The 14,525-nt window shown below is 40.1% G+C and overlaps 1 protein-coding gene across 3 annotated transcripts in view; it reads left to right on the top strand.

Moving 5' to 3' along the window:
* The window catches only part of crb2a (crumbs cell polarity complex component 2a), a 94,103-nt gene that overhangs the window by 40,072 nt on the left and 39,506 nt on the right, over window positions 1–14,525 (top strand). For all 3 annotated transcript variants that reach the window (XM_042509794.2, XM_088070645.1, XM_088070644.1), the window contains exons 4-7: window positions 535–674; window positions 3,124–3,294; window positions 6,059–6,172; window positions 12,714–13,667. In XM_042509794.2, the coding sequence (XP_042365728.2) occupies window positions 535–674; window positions 3,124–3,294; window positions 6,059–6,172; window positions 12,714–13,667 (1,379 nt within the window). The remainder of the gene's footprint in view (window positions 1–534; window positions 675–3,123; window positions 3,295–6,058; window positions 6,173–12,713; window positions 13,668–14,525) is intronic.

Below are 14,525 nucleotides of genomic sequence, written 5' to 3'. Positions count from 1 at the left end.
ACAGACCAAAGTCAGCCACCCATGGAAAATTGTGGGCAAAGATATTATGGGACCATTAAGGAGGCTTTCAGCTGGCAACATTGACCTACTCACCTTTGTAGATCACAATGCAAGCTGGGTACAGTGGTCACCTCTGTGTTGGGCAATGGCTAAATCAGTTCACAGCTCTTCTTTTCTATGTCACCAGAAACCTCAAAAAAAAAAAAAAAAATGAAACTTGACACAAAGGAAAACTACAATTTAACATTCATGGGAAAATCTTATCAAAAGAGTAGACCTAAACTTGAAGGCCATGATTGCCTTAAATGTAGAGCATCAACATAAAACTTGGAATAAGTACTTACTAGAGTTTGATTTTGCCCTCAAACGCAGCAGATTTTGAAAGTTTTGTACATCTGTGTGATATTGGGACGTTTCCACTACATAGCAGTGGAACAGAAGAAACAGCAGTCCCACTAGTGCTTTGAGAAATCTCCATGCAGGCTTTTTGTCCAATTATTGCTCATTGTCTGTATTTGTTTTTGTCTCTTGCAGCTATGAATGTGACTGTAGTGATACAGGATTCTGGGGTGACTACTGTGAGGTGGACATCCCTGAGTGTGCCTCTGATCCCTGTCACCACGGTGCCTCGTGTTTAGAGGGAATCAAAGGTTACACTTGCTTTTGCTGGCCAGGTACTGAAATACTACATCAAACATTCCTGTTCTAACAAAGCAATGTGCAAGGTTTGTGAAATAGGCCAATTGTCCATGTGAATCTGAGCTCAGAGCACATACATATATCAAGTGTACACAATATTTTAATTTATTTCTAAAGCCATTTGTTTGAATTTGAAATCATGTTCTGTTATAATCAAGGATCACATGTGGAACTGCATTCATTTACTGAAGTGTTAAGAAACTGGTATTTTTCTAAGTTAATTTAAACGGTATAATCTCTGCATTACTGACATGAAAAAAGCAATACTTTTGCTGGTTGTTTACGGTAATATGTTGTCAGTACAGATCAACAAGATTTATGATTCTAGAGCCATGCTCACAGCTGTTTATCACCATGCATGGGACTGCATAGATGATTTGTTCATTTGTGCCACTTTAATTGGACATGTGAAGACATCTCTAAGTTCAGCTCCATTGGAAATTGTGACTGAGACTGCATGTTCTCTGTTTTCTGGAACAAAAGGACAGCCATGTGCCCTCAACCCCCTGGGTGCCTTTCCTTTTGCACTGTAGTGTGAGTCCCTTCCAATGGACCCATCTTCAAACATGATTGGTTCACTACTGTGGCCACCAAGGACATCATCAAGCCAAGAAGAGAAGCTTCTGCTGATCTTGTGACTCATGCTCCTAAGCCTCTGCAGAGGAAGATTGTGGGTCCCCGAGGACCTGCTACCCCTTCCACCGAAATACACACACACACACACACTTAAGTCGCAGCAGGAGCTGCAGCTTTGCCTTAGCACAATGCTCCAAACCCGAAGAGATCTTAGAGAAGTTAGAGAGCCTGCAAACAAACATCTCAAATCACAAGGAGAACAGAAGTAAGTTAGCACTGAACTGCTATCTCTGTAAGGACACCAGGACCGGCCAGCCTCCTCCTGTATCCTTGGAACAGCACAGCAAGGACTGAACCGAAACCACCTACAGCGCAAGAACTCTTACATCCATTCCCAGCTTGGCAAGTTACAACTGGGCATAGAATTACAACATAAGTACAGGCTAGGCTAGACTGTTTGCTGTGATTTTGTCATTTCATGTAAATCATGTGTTGATGTAATGCCACTGAATGAGTAATTGATGCGATTGGTTTCTAATTAGGTTATCAGTTATTGTAAGTTGAGTTTGCCAATGCTTTTCATAGACAGAGTCTTGCATGCAGATAAACGTCTTTTTTACTAACCAAGTCATCTTAGGTCACGTACACATTTACTCAAAATTTGGCTCTTAACATAAGCACACAGAGAAGGTACTTAAAATTCGAGCCTTGTGTGACCAGCCATGTGGTAAGCTAAGGCCTTCCCTGCTCTATGACCATCTTGGATCTGGCATGTAGTTGTAGCATATGTTGTTTGCCAATTTACCTTTGTGTCTTGGTGTGTTCACACACACACACACACACACACACACACACACACACATATTTACACACCTACACTTGTATATTTATTTGTATATATTAGTAGTAAGGATACTTTGTGTTTGTGTAAAGGTGTAGTTGGAATCACACTAAATATTGCACAAGAGTGAATGAGTCACCAACTAATGCAGCAAGAGCTCCAAATTCCTTTAAACCTTTACTATAAATATGGTCATTTTGGTTGCTGTTATTAATTTAAATATTAATCGGAGTTTCAAATTGATAGTTTAGTGTATTTTATGAGACTGCAAGAGGTGATTTAATGTATATTTAGTCACATTATTTATTATTGTTTTTGAAATTTTTTATTTTTCATTTTTTTTCATTAAACCCAATATCAAAATCAGAGTACAACATCACTCTGTTCTTGGACTCTCACAGCAGCTAAGGAATCATTTAAATTTTAAACAAGTCACTAAGTAATTACACTCAGTGACTTGACTTTTTTTATTGACTATCGACATACTTTCAGATACACAAACGATTAATATGTTCAAAAATTATGTTCCTTAAGAACGATTATGTATTTATTCTTGTCTTTCTCATTTTTGTGTTTTTTTTATTTGTTTGTTTTTTGTATGAAACATTTCTTTTTTTCCAGCCTTTTTAGTTGATTTCAGGTTCCATCTCTGACAAAGCTAAATCTTTCAGCTTTTCTAGCAATGCATTTCATCTCTTACCTTCTTTGGGTAATGCATTTCATCTTCCATTTTTTCTAGTTTTTCAGATCTTGCAGGCAACTTGTTAACATTTTTGCATTTTTAAAAAATAAGAATTAATTTCAGCTTTCAGTATTCCCAAACATTTTTGCAGAGAGGGGCAGGAAGTGCAGTATATTGGTATTGGCAATGTGCCTCAATTTAGAAAATTTGTGAATGATAGCGCATGTGAGTGATCTAAAAAGACCTACATGTAACACTTTATTTGGTCTTGTAGTCACTGTGAATAAAACAAGTAAAATGACATTTCCTTTTTTGTTTTCTCCAGGTTATGAAGGACCAAACTGTGAGACTGATATAGATGAGTGTGCCGAGCAGCCCTGTGAGAACAGTGGGGAGTGTTTCGAGCGTTCAGATCCATCTCACTGGGTGCTTGACTGGGAGCTCAGCTTTGCAGATGCAGCTGGATATATCTGCCAGTGTAAGCCAGGGTTTGCAGGTCAGTAAAACTCAAATTTAATAATTTCAATTAAATTTGTATTTACATAGCCAAATATCACAAATCACACTGTGCCTCAGAGGGCTTAACAACATACAACATCCCTCTGTCATCAGTCCCTTGGCAAATAATGAAAAACCTAGGGAAAAACAGAGGAAAAATTTGGCAGGAACACGGCAGCAGTGCAACTGTAGCCCTCAATCCACAATCCTCAATCCGTGGCAACCGACTAGACAAGGGAACATGAAGACTCCAGGGAAGAGGCAGAGTTAGTAATGATGGTTACAATATTGTAATCCAAGTTCTATCAGTACATTCAGAGCCCTCTACTGGGCTTTTTGGGTATTACTTCTCTAATAATCTGATCTGATGATCTGGTTGCTCAATATAATAATGGTTTAAACAACATTGTCAACTCTCTTGCTCAAGTGAAAACTCTGTATGTTGCTTTTTCTCAGACTGCACCCTGGTTTACCCTTGAACTCTGGTCAATGAAAAACTCAAAAAAACTCACCTGTTCAAGATTGCATACTGTCTGTAATTGCATTGTTCTGTTTTATACTGTGTTTAGCTTTTATCTGTTGTTTTATTATACTCAAGTGTCCTTGAGTGTTGAGAAAGGTGCTGATAAATAAAATGTATTATTATTATTAATAATAATGAGCCCAAATTTGCACACTGAGAAAAACATAAACTTAGTCAGCCAATAACTACGTGCCCACCCGATTATGTGCAGACCCCATAGTATATAGGGAGACATCCTACGGCCTCTTCAGTGAGTGATGTAGGAGTGACCAGGCCTCCAGGTAGAGGGCTCTGCCTGTGCCACTAAAACTAGGACTACAATGACATAACCATTGTTCTGTCTCACACAAACTCCACCAATGGATGAGCACTCTTTCAGAACATATCATCAACACAGCAACACTGATCCTGACCGGCGAAGGTTTAGTCATCATGTCCTGCCGACTTCTTCAGAGAAGGTGGAGGCCCAGCCAACTGAGGTGGTAAGCAGCCAAACTAGGTGGAGCTTTAGCCTAACTTTGCAGGGGTTGAAAGAAACCACCCTGCACACCACATTCATTGCAGCAAGAACAGAGCCTGAAAGGGAGAACAACCTGTCCATATGAATGGGCAGAGAATAGAACACAGCACTCACCCTGCTGAGCAAGACCACCGACACTGCCACACCACATGTGTGTGGACAACAGTGGGAGGGTCCCTGCCAGCCTTCCTGTAGGCTTGGGAGAAGCACTCACAAAGCCATCTTGCAAGTAGTAACTTGGATAAGGCTTTAACAGCCATACCATCACTAATACACACATTCAGCTGTTCAATGTGACTGATGGGGGCAGTGCATTCAGCATACCATGCCAATGCACAAACTGGAAAGAACAGATGCAATTTTGCTTCCCTGTTCCCCTCACTGGGTAGAGGACAAGAAACAATCCAACTCGACCTGAACAAAGTCCTTATGTACTTGGGAACAAAGGAGGGATTTTGGTTTCAAAAAGGCCCCACTGCAGTCACCACCGAACTACCGAACATCTTGTGGTGTCATGGAGAACCGTAGTGGGCAGTGGGTGTTGCATCGGCTGCCAAACAAACCTTCTGCTTTTTTTAAACTGAGTCCAGGTCTAGCTCACCCCCTCATGGTGGAACCTCCACAGACACCATGTCAACAGCTAATATGTTCGTCAGGGGACAGAACCTCAGCAAAGCAGCCTGACCGGACTCTGTCTCCCCCTCCACCCAGCTGCATGCCATGTGCCAAACTGCCTCAAGGCCTCCACCATCATCCCTGTCCCCCCAAAAAACAGCTGCATCTCAGGTCACCAGTCCATCAAGCTCCTCAAGCTTGCAGATGACACAACCTTCATTGGACTCATCTCTGGTGGGAATGAGTCCGCCTACAGATGGGATTGGGACCATCTGGTGACCTGGTATGGTGAGAACAACTTAGAGCTTAATTCTCCGAAGACAGTGGAGATGGTTGTGGATTTCAGAAAGATCGCTGCTGCCCCTGTCCCCATCACCCTCTGTGACTCAACAGTTTCAGTTATATATATATATATATATATATATATATAATAATAATAATAATAATTATGCACCAACCTTTGCTAACTTTTCATCACTAAGGGGTTAAGTTTGGACACACCAAATTTGAGGTCATTTGGATTAATCCTGTAGGACCAGTTTGCAAAAGTAAAAATGGCTGACTTTGTGTTAGGTCTTGGGGGCTTTTTTGTGCATCTGGGCATGATACATGAGTGTACCGAATTTCATAATTGTAGGTGAAACTGGCCATTGGGGCTGCATTTTAGGGAGCCATTTTACCAAGCCCATTGTCAAAACCTCCAAAATAAGACATTTTTCGGCCAGACGTGTACCAAGTTTCCTGAGTTTTTGGGCATGTTGCAACCTACAAAAAAGCGATTCATTTGGTAGAGAAATAATAATAATTTCTTGCATTCCAAGAGGTTCTCACATCGTGCACAGGCCCTTATAAATAATAAATAGTATTGGTTCTATATATATTTTTTTTTATTTCATATCTTAAAATATTTAAAGTTATCATATTTTTTTTGTTCTTCCCCACGCTAATTGTTTTCCATCAAAAACACCATGACAAATTCTTTGTATGAGTAAATGTACTTGGCAATAAAACCCGATTCTGATTCTGATTCTCACTCTGATTCTGATAATGAACTCCTTGCAGTGATGATCGGTGGCAAATCATTTCATTTCTTTCACATTACAGGAGAGAACTGCTCTGTCAACATAAATGAGTGCGAGTCTGAACCCTGTCAGAATGGAGGCACTTGTGAGGATAAGATCAATGGCTATATCTGTATATGCTCCGTTGGATTTCTAGGTGAGTCTTGGACCTTGTAATAAATGGACACAACTACCTATTGTATTTTCAATTTATAAAAGTTTTTAGTTTTTAAGTTCTGTAGTTAGTTTTGATCTGGCTTTGCCCACCTTGGCAACCCTGAGCATCCAAGGGTTGCTCCTGCAGTGGGCTGAAGTTTTTCTCTGCTTGTTAACCCACTGGGGGAAGGTGTGACATACTGTGTTGTTGTTTACCAACCAACCTGGTTTTTCCAGCTTGAAGATAATTTTAATATAAAATATTTTTGAAACTACTAAAGATTTCTATTTTATAATTGTTGCCTAACAACGCCACCTGGGTTTGGCGGGCCTAGAAACTCCATAAATATATTGTTTAAGAAAAAGGTAGCAACAGTAGCAGCAAGCCAGCAGCAGCAGCAGTTTCTTTCTCTACCTACCTGCGTGGCCTCTCACCTGATTAAAAGCTCCTCCATTCACCTGAGATGCCACATCCCAGATGATGATTGGTTTCCTGGGCGTCCCGCCCCGGCTGGGGATCAACATTTTTCTATTGTCAGTCTCTAAATTAAAAGTAGGTCAACTGCCAATCATGGTGCACACTGCAGCAGAACTGGGACACACAACTATGCAGTTCCATAAAAGCAATCCAAATCCATCCTACACTGGTAAGGCAAAATAAAGGTAATTAAAGGAAAATAAATATACATATAAAATACAATTTATAATTAAGTCACAGCAACATGCAAACAGATTAGATCAATATTTAAAGCACAAATCATTTACCACACATTCGAAAAAAAAAACCACAACTAAAATATTCTGCCTTGTGTCATAATTACCTCCATGGTGTTTAGACCTGGTGCCACATAAACACACAACTTTCAAAAAGAAAACGAAGAGAAACAATCAAACATGGATACAATGCAGGCAGTAGCGGTTTTATATGCCACCATCTGTGTTGAGAAAGAAAAATCGCATTGGGTGTCATCATGGTGGTGTAGACATGGGGAATGTGGGCTCTACATACTGTAGAGGGAGCTTGAGGTGAGTAATGCTGTGTTGATGTGATGTAGAAGGGTTGGAGTTTCTGAGTTGGGAAATCGTTTCTCTGAAATATTCATGTGCGTTGAGGTCGTAAAGTGGGAACAACATGGAAGTTACAAAGGAAATGGGTTGCACTTTAAGAGCGTTTAAACAAGAGACTGATATTGTGTTCCCATAGCTTAAAAATAGCCTTACCTGACTTGTTATCAAGGTTTATGCTAAAATTAATGTTTCCAACTAATTCAGGTAACTCTACATGGACAGTAGTTAACATTAATACCATATTACACTTCACATATAATCAAAATGTATATTTCATACGTGAATTAATAAAAAAGGTAACACTTTCTATGTCTATAATATATTATAATATACTTTAAATACATTATAATGCATCTATAGTGCTATAGTACTTATAAGCACCCATGGTTATTTATAATGCTTTATAAAAAAAAAAAGAATCATTACTCATTATGATGCCAATGTCCACAATGAATTGTGAAAAATATATATAATGTTTTACAGTGTGCATATAGTTATAAGCATTTATAAATATTCAGAATACTTTATAACAACAGTCATCATTCTGTAGCTTAAAAGTAGTGTTTTTTATGTCTCCAAATCAAAAAAATCAAAAGTTTTATTATGAAAACTCTTTCCAATGTGAAATGGTGCAGGGTTTCTGGGTGGTGACTTTAAACCCCAGCTCACAACTCTAAATCTAGCAGTGACGCATCTTCATGCAGGATTGTTTTTGTGCTTTAAAATTTTATGGTTGTGACACAACCAGAAAACTTTTTGTTTTGGTTCTCTAATAACTGCTTAATTGACATTACCCCCATTCGCTCTTTTCATTCATTCTGATCTCTTGATGTGTCTCTCTATCTCCCTTGTTGAACTGAGCAGGAGTTATGTCTGCATCATAGTTGAATAATTCAGGAGACAATCTTCCATCTTCATACTCATATCTGGATTATCTCCAAATTGAAACAATAAAACAATCGAATGTTCATCATCACAAAGTTTGTAGTGTATGTTAGTTCCTGTTCAAAACAATACAATTACCAACATATTATGTGCTGTTGTTGCATTGACTCAATCTTATTCTTTATCACTTTACTTAAGGCAAAAAAAGACTACTTATAGTGACTTATAATTATATGCACACTATAAAACATTATAAGTATGTTCATAATTCATCATAGAAATTGGCATCATAATGAGTTATGATAATTTTTATAAAGCATTATAAATAACAGAGTGCTTATAACTATGATTATACAGCCCTAAAGAGGCATTATAATGCACAATAAGAGTGTTCATAATGCGTTATAATGAAATATAGACATGGGCTTCGTAGAAAATGTTACCAAAAACGCTTCTCACTATTGACCTATTGACTTATGCCCACCATGTTTATGCATTTTTGATGTCATGTTTGCAACTTGCGTTATGAAATTACCTCTGATTTGTTTTTCTGACATGAGAAGCCATTCATGTTAATTTTCCAAGTAGGAAAGTCATTATTCCGATTATCCTGACATCACATGATGCAGCATGAATGAAGTACCTTTGGTAACGTAACACACTGGATCCAAGCAGGGGTAATGACAGAACATTCATTGGCTATTGACGGTATGCATTCCCTTGTTGGGTTGATGACCAGTGTACACTAGGTGACAGCGTCCAGAGTTCGCTCTGAAAAATCAAACATCTTTGATATTCACCCACTCCACCTCAGCTCCACTGATGTAGACAGAGGTGTCTGTCTTTGCTTCCTTCTTTCTAAAATTGAAAATCAGCTCCTTGATTTTACTGACGTTGAGCGGTAGATTGTTTTCCGTGCACCACCCAGCAAGATCGTCGATTTCCTCCCGGTATTAACGTTGTTTGTAATACGGCCGATGATGGCAGTGTTGTTTGCATACTTCACACGTATGCAAACATCGAGTTCTCGTGATGTCTCGGAGTGCAGTCATGGTTGTAGAGTGTGAGCAGGAGGGGGCTTGGCACATAGCCCTGGGGGTGAAACCACCAATCCTAACTCTCTGGGCTCTGCAAGTAAGGAAGTCCAGTAACCAGTTGCAGAGTGCTGAACTGAAGCCCAGAGTGTTCATTTTTCCAATCAGCTTCATGGGTGACATTGTGTTCAATGCTGAGCTGAAGGCAACAAAAAGCATTGATGTAGTTCTTATTCTCCAGGTGAGTGAAGACTGAGTGAAGAGCAATAGATACGGCGTCCTCTGTGGATCTGTTGATTCTGAAAGCATACTGGTGAGGGTCCAGGCTGGCAGGGATGTTGTCTTGGATGTGCTGGAGAACCAATTTCTAATAGCACTTTATCAGGATGGGGGTAAGAGCCACAGGGCGGTAGTCATTAAGACTAGACACAGCAGACGTTTTAGGTACAGGAACAATTGATGGCTGTCTTGAGACAGGAGGGAACAGTCTCTTGTGAGAGTGAGATGTTAAAAATGTCAGTTCTAACATTAACAAGCTGATCAGCACAAGTTTTTGTACTCGTCCTGGGATGCTGTCTAGGCCTGTGGCCTTGTTTTCTCACACCTCCTGTGGTCACTGAGAGTGGTTGGTCCTCTGGAGGCGGAGCAGACTTTACAGCTAAGTCCTTATTAAGGATGTAAAAGCGAGTTTAAAATGTGTTCAGCTCATCCGGCAGCATGGCGTCACATATAATGGGGGCACTCCTGCTTCTGTAGCCTGTGACAATTTGAATCACCTACAAGATATCTTTAGTGCTGTTGCTGCTGAGGTCTCTCTCCACTCTCTGCTGCTGCCTCCTCTTAGCCATTGCCAGCTCTTAGTCATGCGCTGGCAATGATGTACGCCTCTTTGATGCCTGACTGAAAGGCAGCTTTTTTAGCTCTAAGAAGAGCCTTCACCTGTCCATTCATCCAGGCTTTGGATTGGAGAATGGTTGGGGAATGATCTCACCGTCTTTGTGATCACCACGTCATCAGATTGATCAAATTGATCTTGTTATCTTGAGTGGCAGCATCTTTGAACATTTGCCAGCCTGTTATCAAAACAGTCCTGTATCACTGCTGTGGCTTCATCTGTCCACACTTTAACAGTTTTAACTGTTGGTTTGAGCCTTTTTATCAGCTGACAATATCTTGGCAGAAGGAGCAGAGAAATATGATCTGATGGGCCCAAAGTGAGGGCGTGGGAGGGCTTTGTAGCTTTCAGGAATATTTGTATACATGTGGTCCAGGATATTTCTTCCTCTGGTGGGGATCTCAACATGCTGGTAGAATTTAGGTAAGACAGATTTGAGGTCTGTTTGATTAAAATCACCAGCTACTATGAAGATTCCTTCCAGTTGCTTGATGATGTTGCTGCTGATGGCATCACACAATTCCTGCAATGCATTTTTTGAATTTGCATCTGGGGGTATGTATACAGCAACAATATAAATGCTGGGGAATTCTCTGGGTGAGCACAGTCCATCCACTTTAACTGCGTTTCAGCACCAAGCATAATTTATATAAACACAAAGCCCTCCTCCTCTCCTCTTACCGAAGTCTTGTGACCTGTCTGCTCTGAATAAAGTCTGTCCACCCGGTGCAACAGCTTGATCCGGGATGTCAGGGGTTAACCATGTCTCTGTGAAGATTTGCACAGAGCATTCTCTGATCTCCCATTGCTGAGTGAGCCTCAATTGCCTCCCATCCATTTTATTCTCCTGTGAATGGACATTAGCCAGGAGAAGGCTTGGCAGAGGAACAGCTTTCGGTCCAAGGCAGGTCAGCCTCACCCTTCTAACAGCTCTCTTCGTCTGGCGCTTTCAGTTTCATTTCTCCCCTCTGCTTTGACTGGCAGCATGGCATATGACATTTGTGCAGATCCTCTCACATTTGCTGAACTCAGTCCAAGCCCCATACAAGTTTTCACAATGTTCATGAGTGTTTCTCTATCCTAGGAAAGTCGTGTTTCAGCAGAGGGGGCCATGGAGTTGAAAAAATATAGCAAAATATAGCAAAAGTAGCAAGACTTTTAGGAGCCACTGGCTGCTACATCTGCATTCGCCACTGTATTAACTGTGAGTTTTCAGAGTGCACTGCTCTTGAGGGTTGATAGGGAACTATGAGCTGTGAATATTTAAACTTTGTAAGTAGGAGAAGGATTTTAAATTCAATTCTGGATTTTAGAGGGAGCCAGTGCAAAGAAGCTAAAACAAGATAAATATGATCTCTTTTCTTGGTTCCTGTTATTACATATGCAGCAGCATTATGGACCAGTTGGAGAGCATTTAGAGACTTGTTGGGGCAACCCGATAATAGGAAGTTACAATAATCCAGCCTAGAAGTAACAAATGCAAGCACTAACTTTTCGGTGTCTGTTTGATACAGGATTTCCCTAATAACAATATTATTTTTTAAATTCTTCTTCTTCTTCTTCTTCTTCTTCTTCTTATTATTATTATTATTATTATTATTATTATTATTATTATTATTATTATTATTATCATTATTATTATTATTATTCAACATGCCCCAGCTTATAAGCAGCTTCATGTAGGAACTATTTTCTCTCTACACTCATCAAATGCATTACTGTGCAGGATTCCTCCTACTATCACCTAGGTCGCCGAGCAGTCCCACATACCACACTGCTGCCCCAAAACTATTTACTTTCTGCACAGACAATAGTTTTCTGTTCATGTTTTCTTGATATTCACTTGTCTTTTCTGTTTGGTGGGTCAAATTTAAAATAAAATCAAATTAAAAACAAACAAATAAAAAAAAATGACCCATGTAACAATTTTGTTTTGACCTCATTGAATTTAGCCCTTTGTTTACATTCCTCACCTGCAATTGTCTTCTCTTGCACTGAGCTAAACTGCCAATCAGAGATATTTCACTTGCCAATGGGCTCTGCTGTTGTCAATGTTGATTACACATCCTGAATCAACTGGAAGAAAGTCAACAAGGGTTGACAAGGACCGACTAACTGTGTGTGACACATCGCAGAGACAAGGGTCACGGATGCTTATTGACAGTCCGACAGTGACTGACAGCCAACCGTCGGCTTGGTGTGTCAGGGCCTGTCATGTTTAAAAGAAATGTAATCAAGATGCACAGAAAAAGACGGAGAAGTACATTCACAAGAGCATTAAATATATATTGTGATCCATAGCTTAAAATAGTCCTCAATAAATTCACTATTTTCTTCTGTTTTATAATTTTTGATAAAAACTGCAGTGTTTTAGGAAAATACTAAACCTTTTTTTAATGAAACTTATGAAACTTTATTCACTAGGCTTTTTAAAAGTTTATTTTAAAGATTTACTTCTTGAGTAGGAACCACTGAGCTTGGAACCAAGAGCCTCAGACAGTGTAGGGAAGTCAGAAAGCACTGAGAGATATTGGCATGGGACTGTTTGACAATCAGGAAAAAGTTCAAGATTATCCTTCCCTTGTTTTCCAACACATCTCTGACACCTTCTATAACAGTCTGCCACTATCACATCTAACCCATATACTGTTTCCTTCCAGGTGAACTGTGTGAAGTGAACATTGATGAATGTGAGAGCCAGCCCTGTCAGAATGGTGGCTGGTGTGAAGACGGCAGGGCATCATACACCTGCCACTGTCCTGACATGGGGCTAAGTGAACTTCCTTGGGGAGGTGATCACTGTGATGTGGAACTCTATGGCTGTGTGGACCATGAATGCCAGAATGGAGCCACCTGTCATGCATGGCTAGAGAATGGAGAACACGGTCACACATGCTTGTGCCCTCATGGCTTCTATGATGAGCAGTGCTCCACGAGAACAACATTCTCCTTCTCCACTCCTGGATTTATTCACCTCCAGATTGTTGTAGAAGAAAGGACTCGGAGGGAGGTTGAGCACCATGTTCACCCAGGTTTTGGGGTACAGCTACGCTTTCGGACAACTATACCCAATATGCTGCTTTTCTACAGAGGGGATGTGGACAATCACCTCATTTTGGAAATTGTGAACAGTGGTCTTCATGCAAATGCATTTTCAGAGGAGTCTGAACTGGAAGTAACATATCCTGGTTTGGTTACTGATGGAGATTGGTGGAGTGCACACGTGTTTGTAGATAATGAAGGCCTGATTTTGATTGTAAAAGGCCCGGGCTGTGACAGGGATGAATGCAGAGTTACAGATGGTGGTCCTGATGAACCACCTTTCCAGCCCTCTGAAGCCTTCACTCATATTTATATAGGTGGAGCACCAGAGGAGCTTTTAGAGCACTCTATAAGTGGCGCAGGCTACATTGGGTGTATAGAAGACCTGATGATTGACTCTAAGCCTATTCTACCTCAAACACTCCCAGAGGACCATGGACATGAGCTGGGATGCATTAAGACCGAATGGTGTAAGCCTGACCCCTGCAATGGACATGGACATTGTGTGGACCTGTGGACCAGCTATCAGTGCAACTGCTACCGCCCCTTCTATAGTGAAAGCTGCTCTGAAGGTAAGCACTTTTACTACCAGCAGCAGCTTTTAAAAGCCTTCATCTCAGTGTAAACATACTCTGTCACAACTAAAAGTCCTCATGGAGCACAGCCCACATTCAAAATATTATTTAAGTACAGAAGTATTATGCAAAATAGAACTGCTGCAATCAGGGATGTTGGGATCTTGTTAATTACACATTTCTCTGTTATTATGAGAATTATTGGGGCTTTTTAATGCCTTTTGTGTTATCCACTCATTCTTTACTTTTCTCTTTATTGACCATAATAATCATACAGGCATTCAGCTGGTGGACATGGAATAGACCCTTCATTTATGCATCTCTGCAGCAACACAAAAGGGGCAGGCTGGAGTAGTAAACAAAGTTATCTTTCTTCAGCTCCACATAAGGCTTGTGTTGTCATCTGAGAATGAAAACGTAACATAATATAGTACTCTAATGTACTACTGTGACATACTCAATGTCACAGACAAATATGAAGGTGGATTGAATGTGGCTTTGCTGTATGAAATGCTAGTAAGACTTATTTCTCCACAATTTTAAATGCAATGTCATGAAAGTTTAACCCTTATGAAAATGTCTCAGTTTCATCCTGAAGTAAACGAGACCATCAGATTGGCTACTTCTAAATACATACTATTATTATTCTGAGAAACATAGATATCCACTGTTCCCTTATTACTTTGTATTTACACAGTATTTACAGGGGTTCAGACCGGATTATGGAATATCTACTGTTCCCCTTTCGTACCCTATTCTTACACAGTACTTACCTTATACTTACAAAGCACTTACCCTGTATTTACACAGTATTTACTGGGGTGCAGACTAGATTATAGACAATCACCTCCCCTT

This window comes from Plectropomus leopardus, chromosome 20 (assembly GCF_026936395.1).
Source record: "Plectropomus leopardus strain MGB_pleo_1.0 chromosome 20, ASM2693639v1, whole genome shotgun sequence".
NCBI lineage: Eukaryota > Metazoa > Chordata > Actinopteri > Perciformes > Serranidae > Plectropomus > Plectropomus leopardus.
This window is presented reverse-complemented; position numbering and strand designations above follow the sequence as displayed.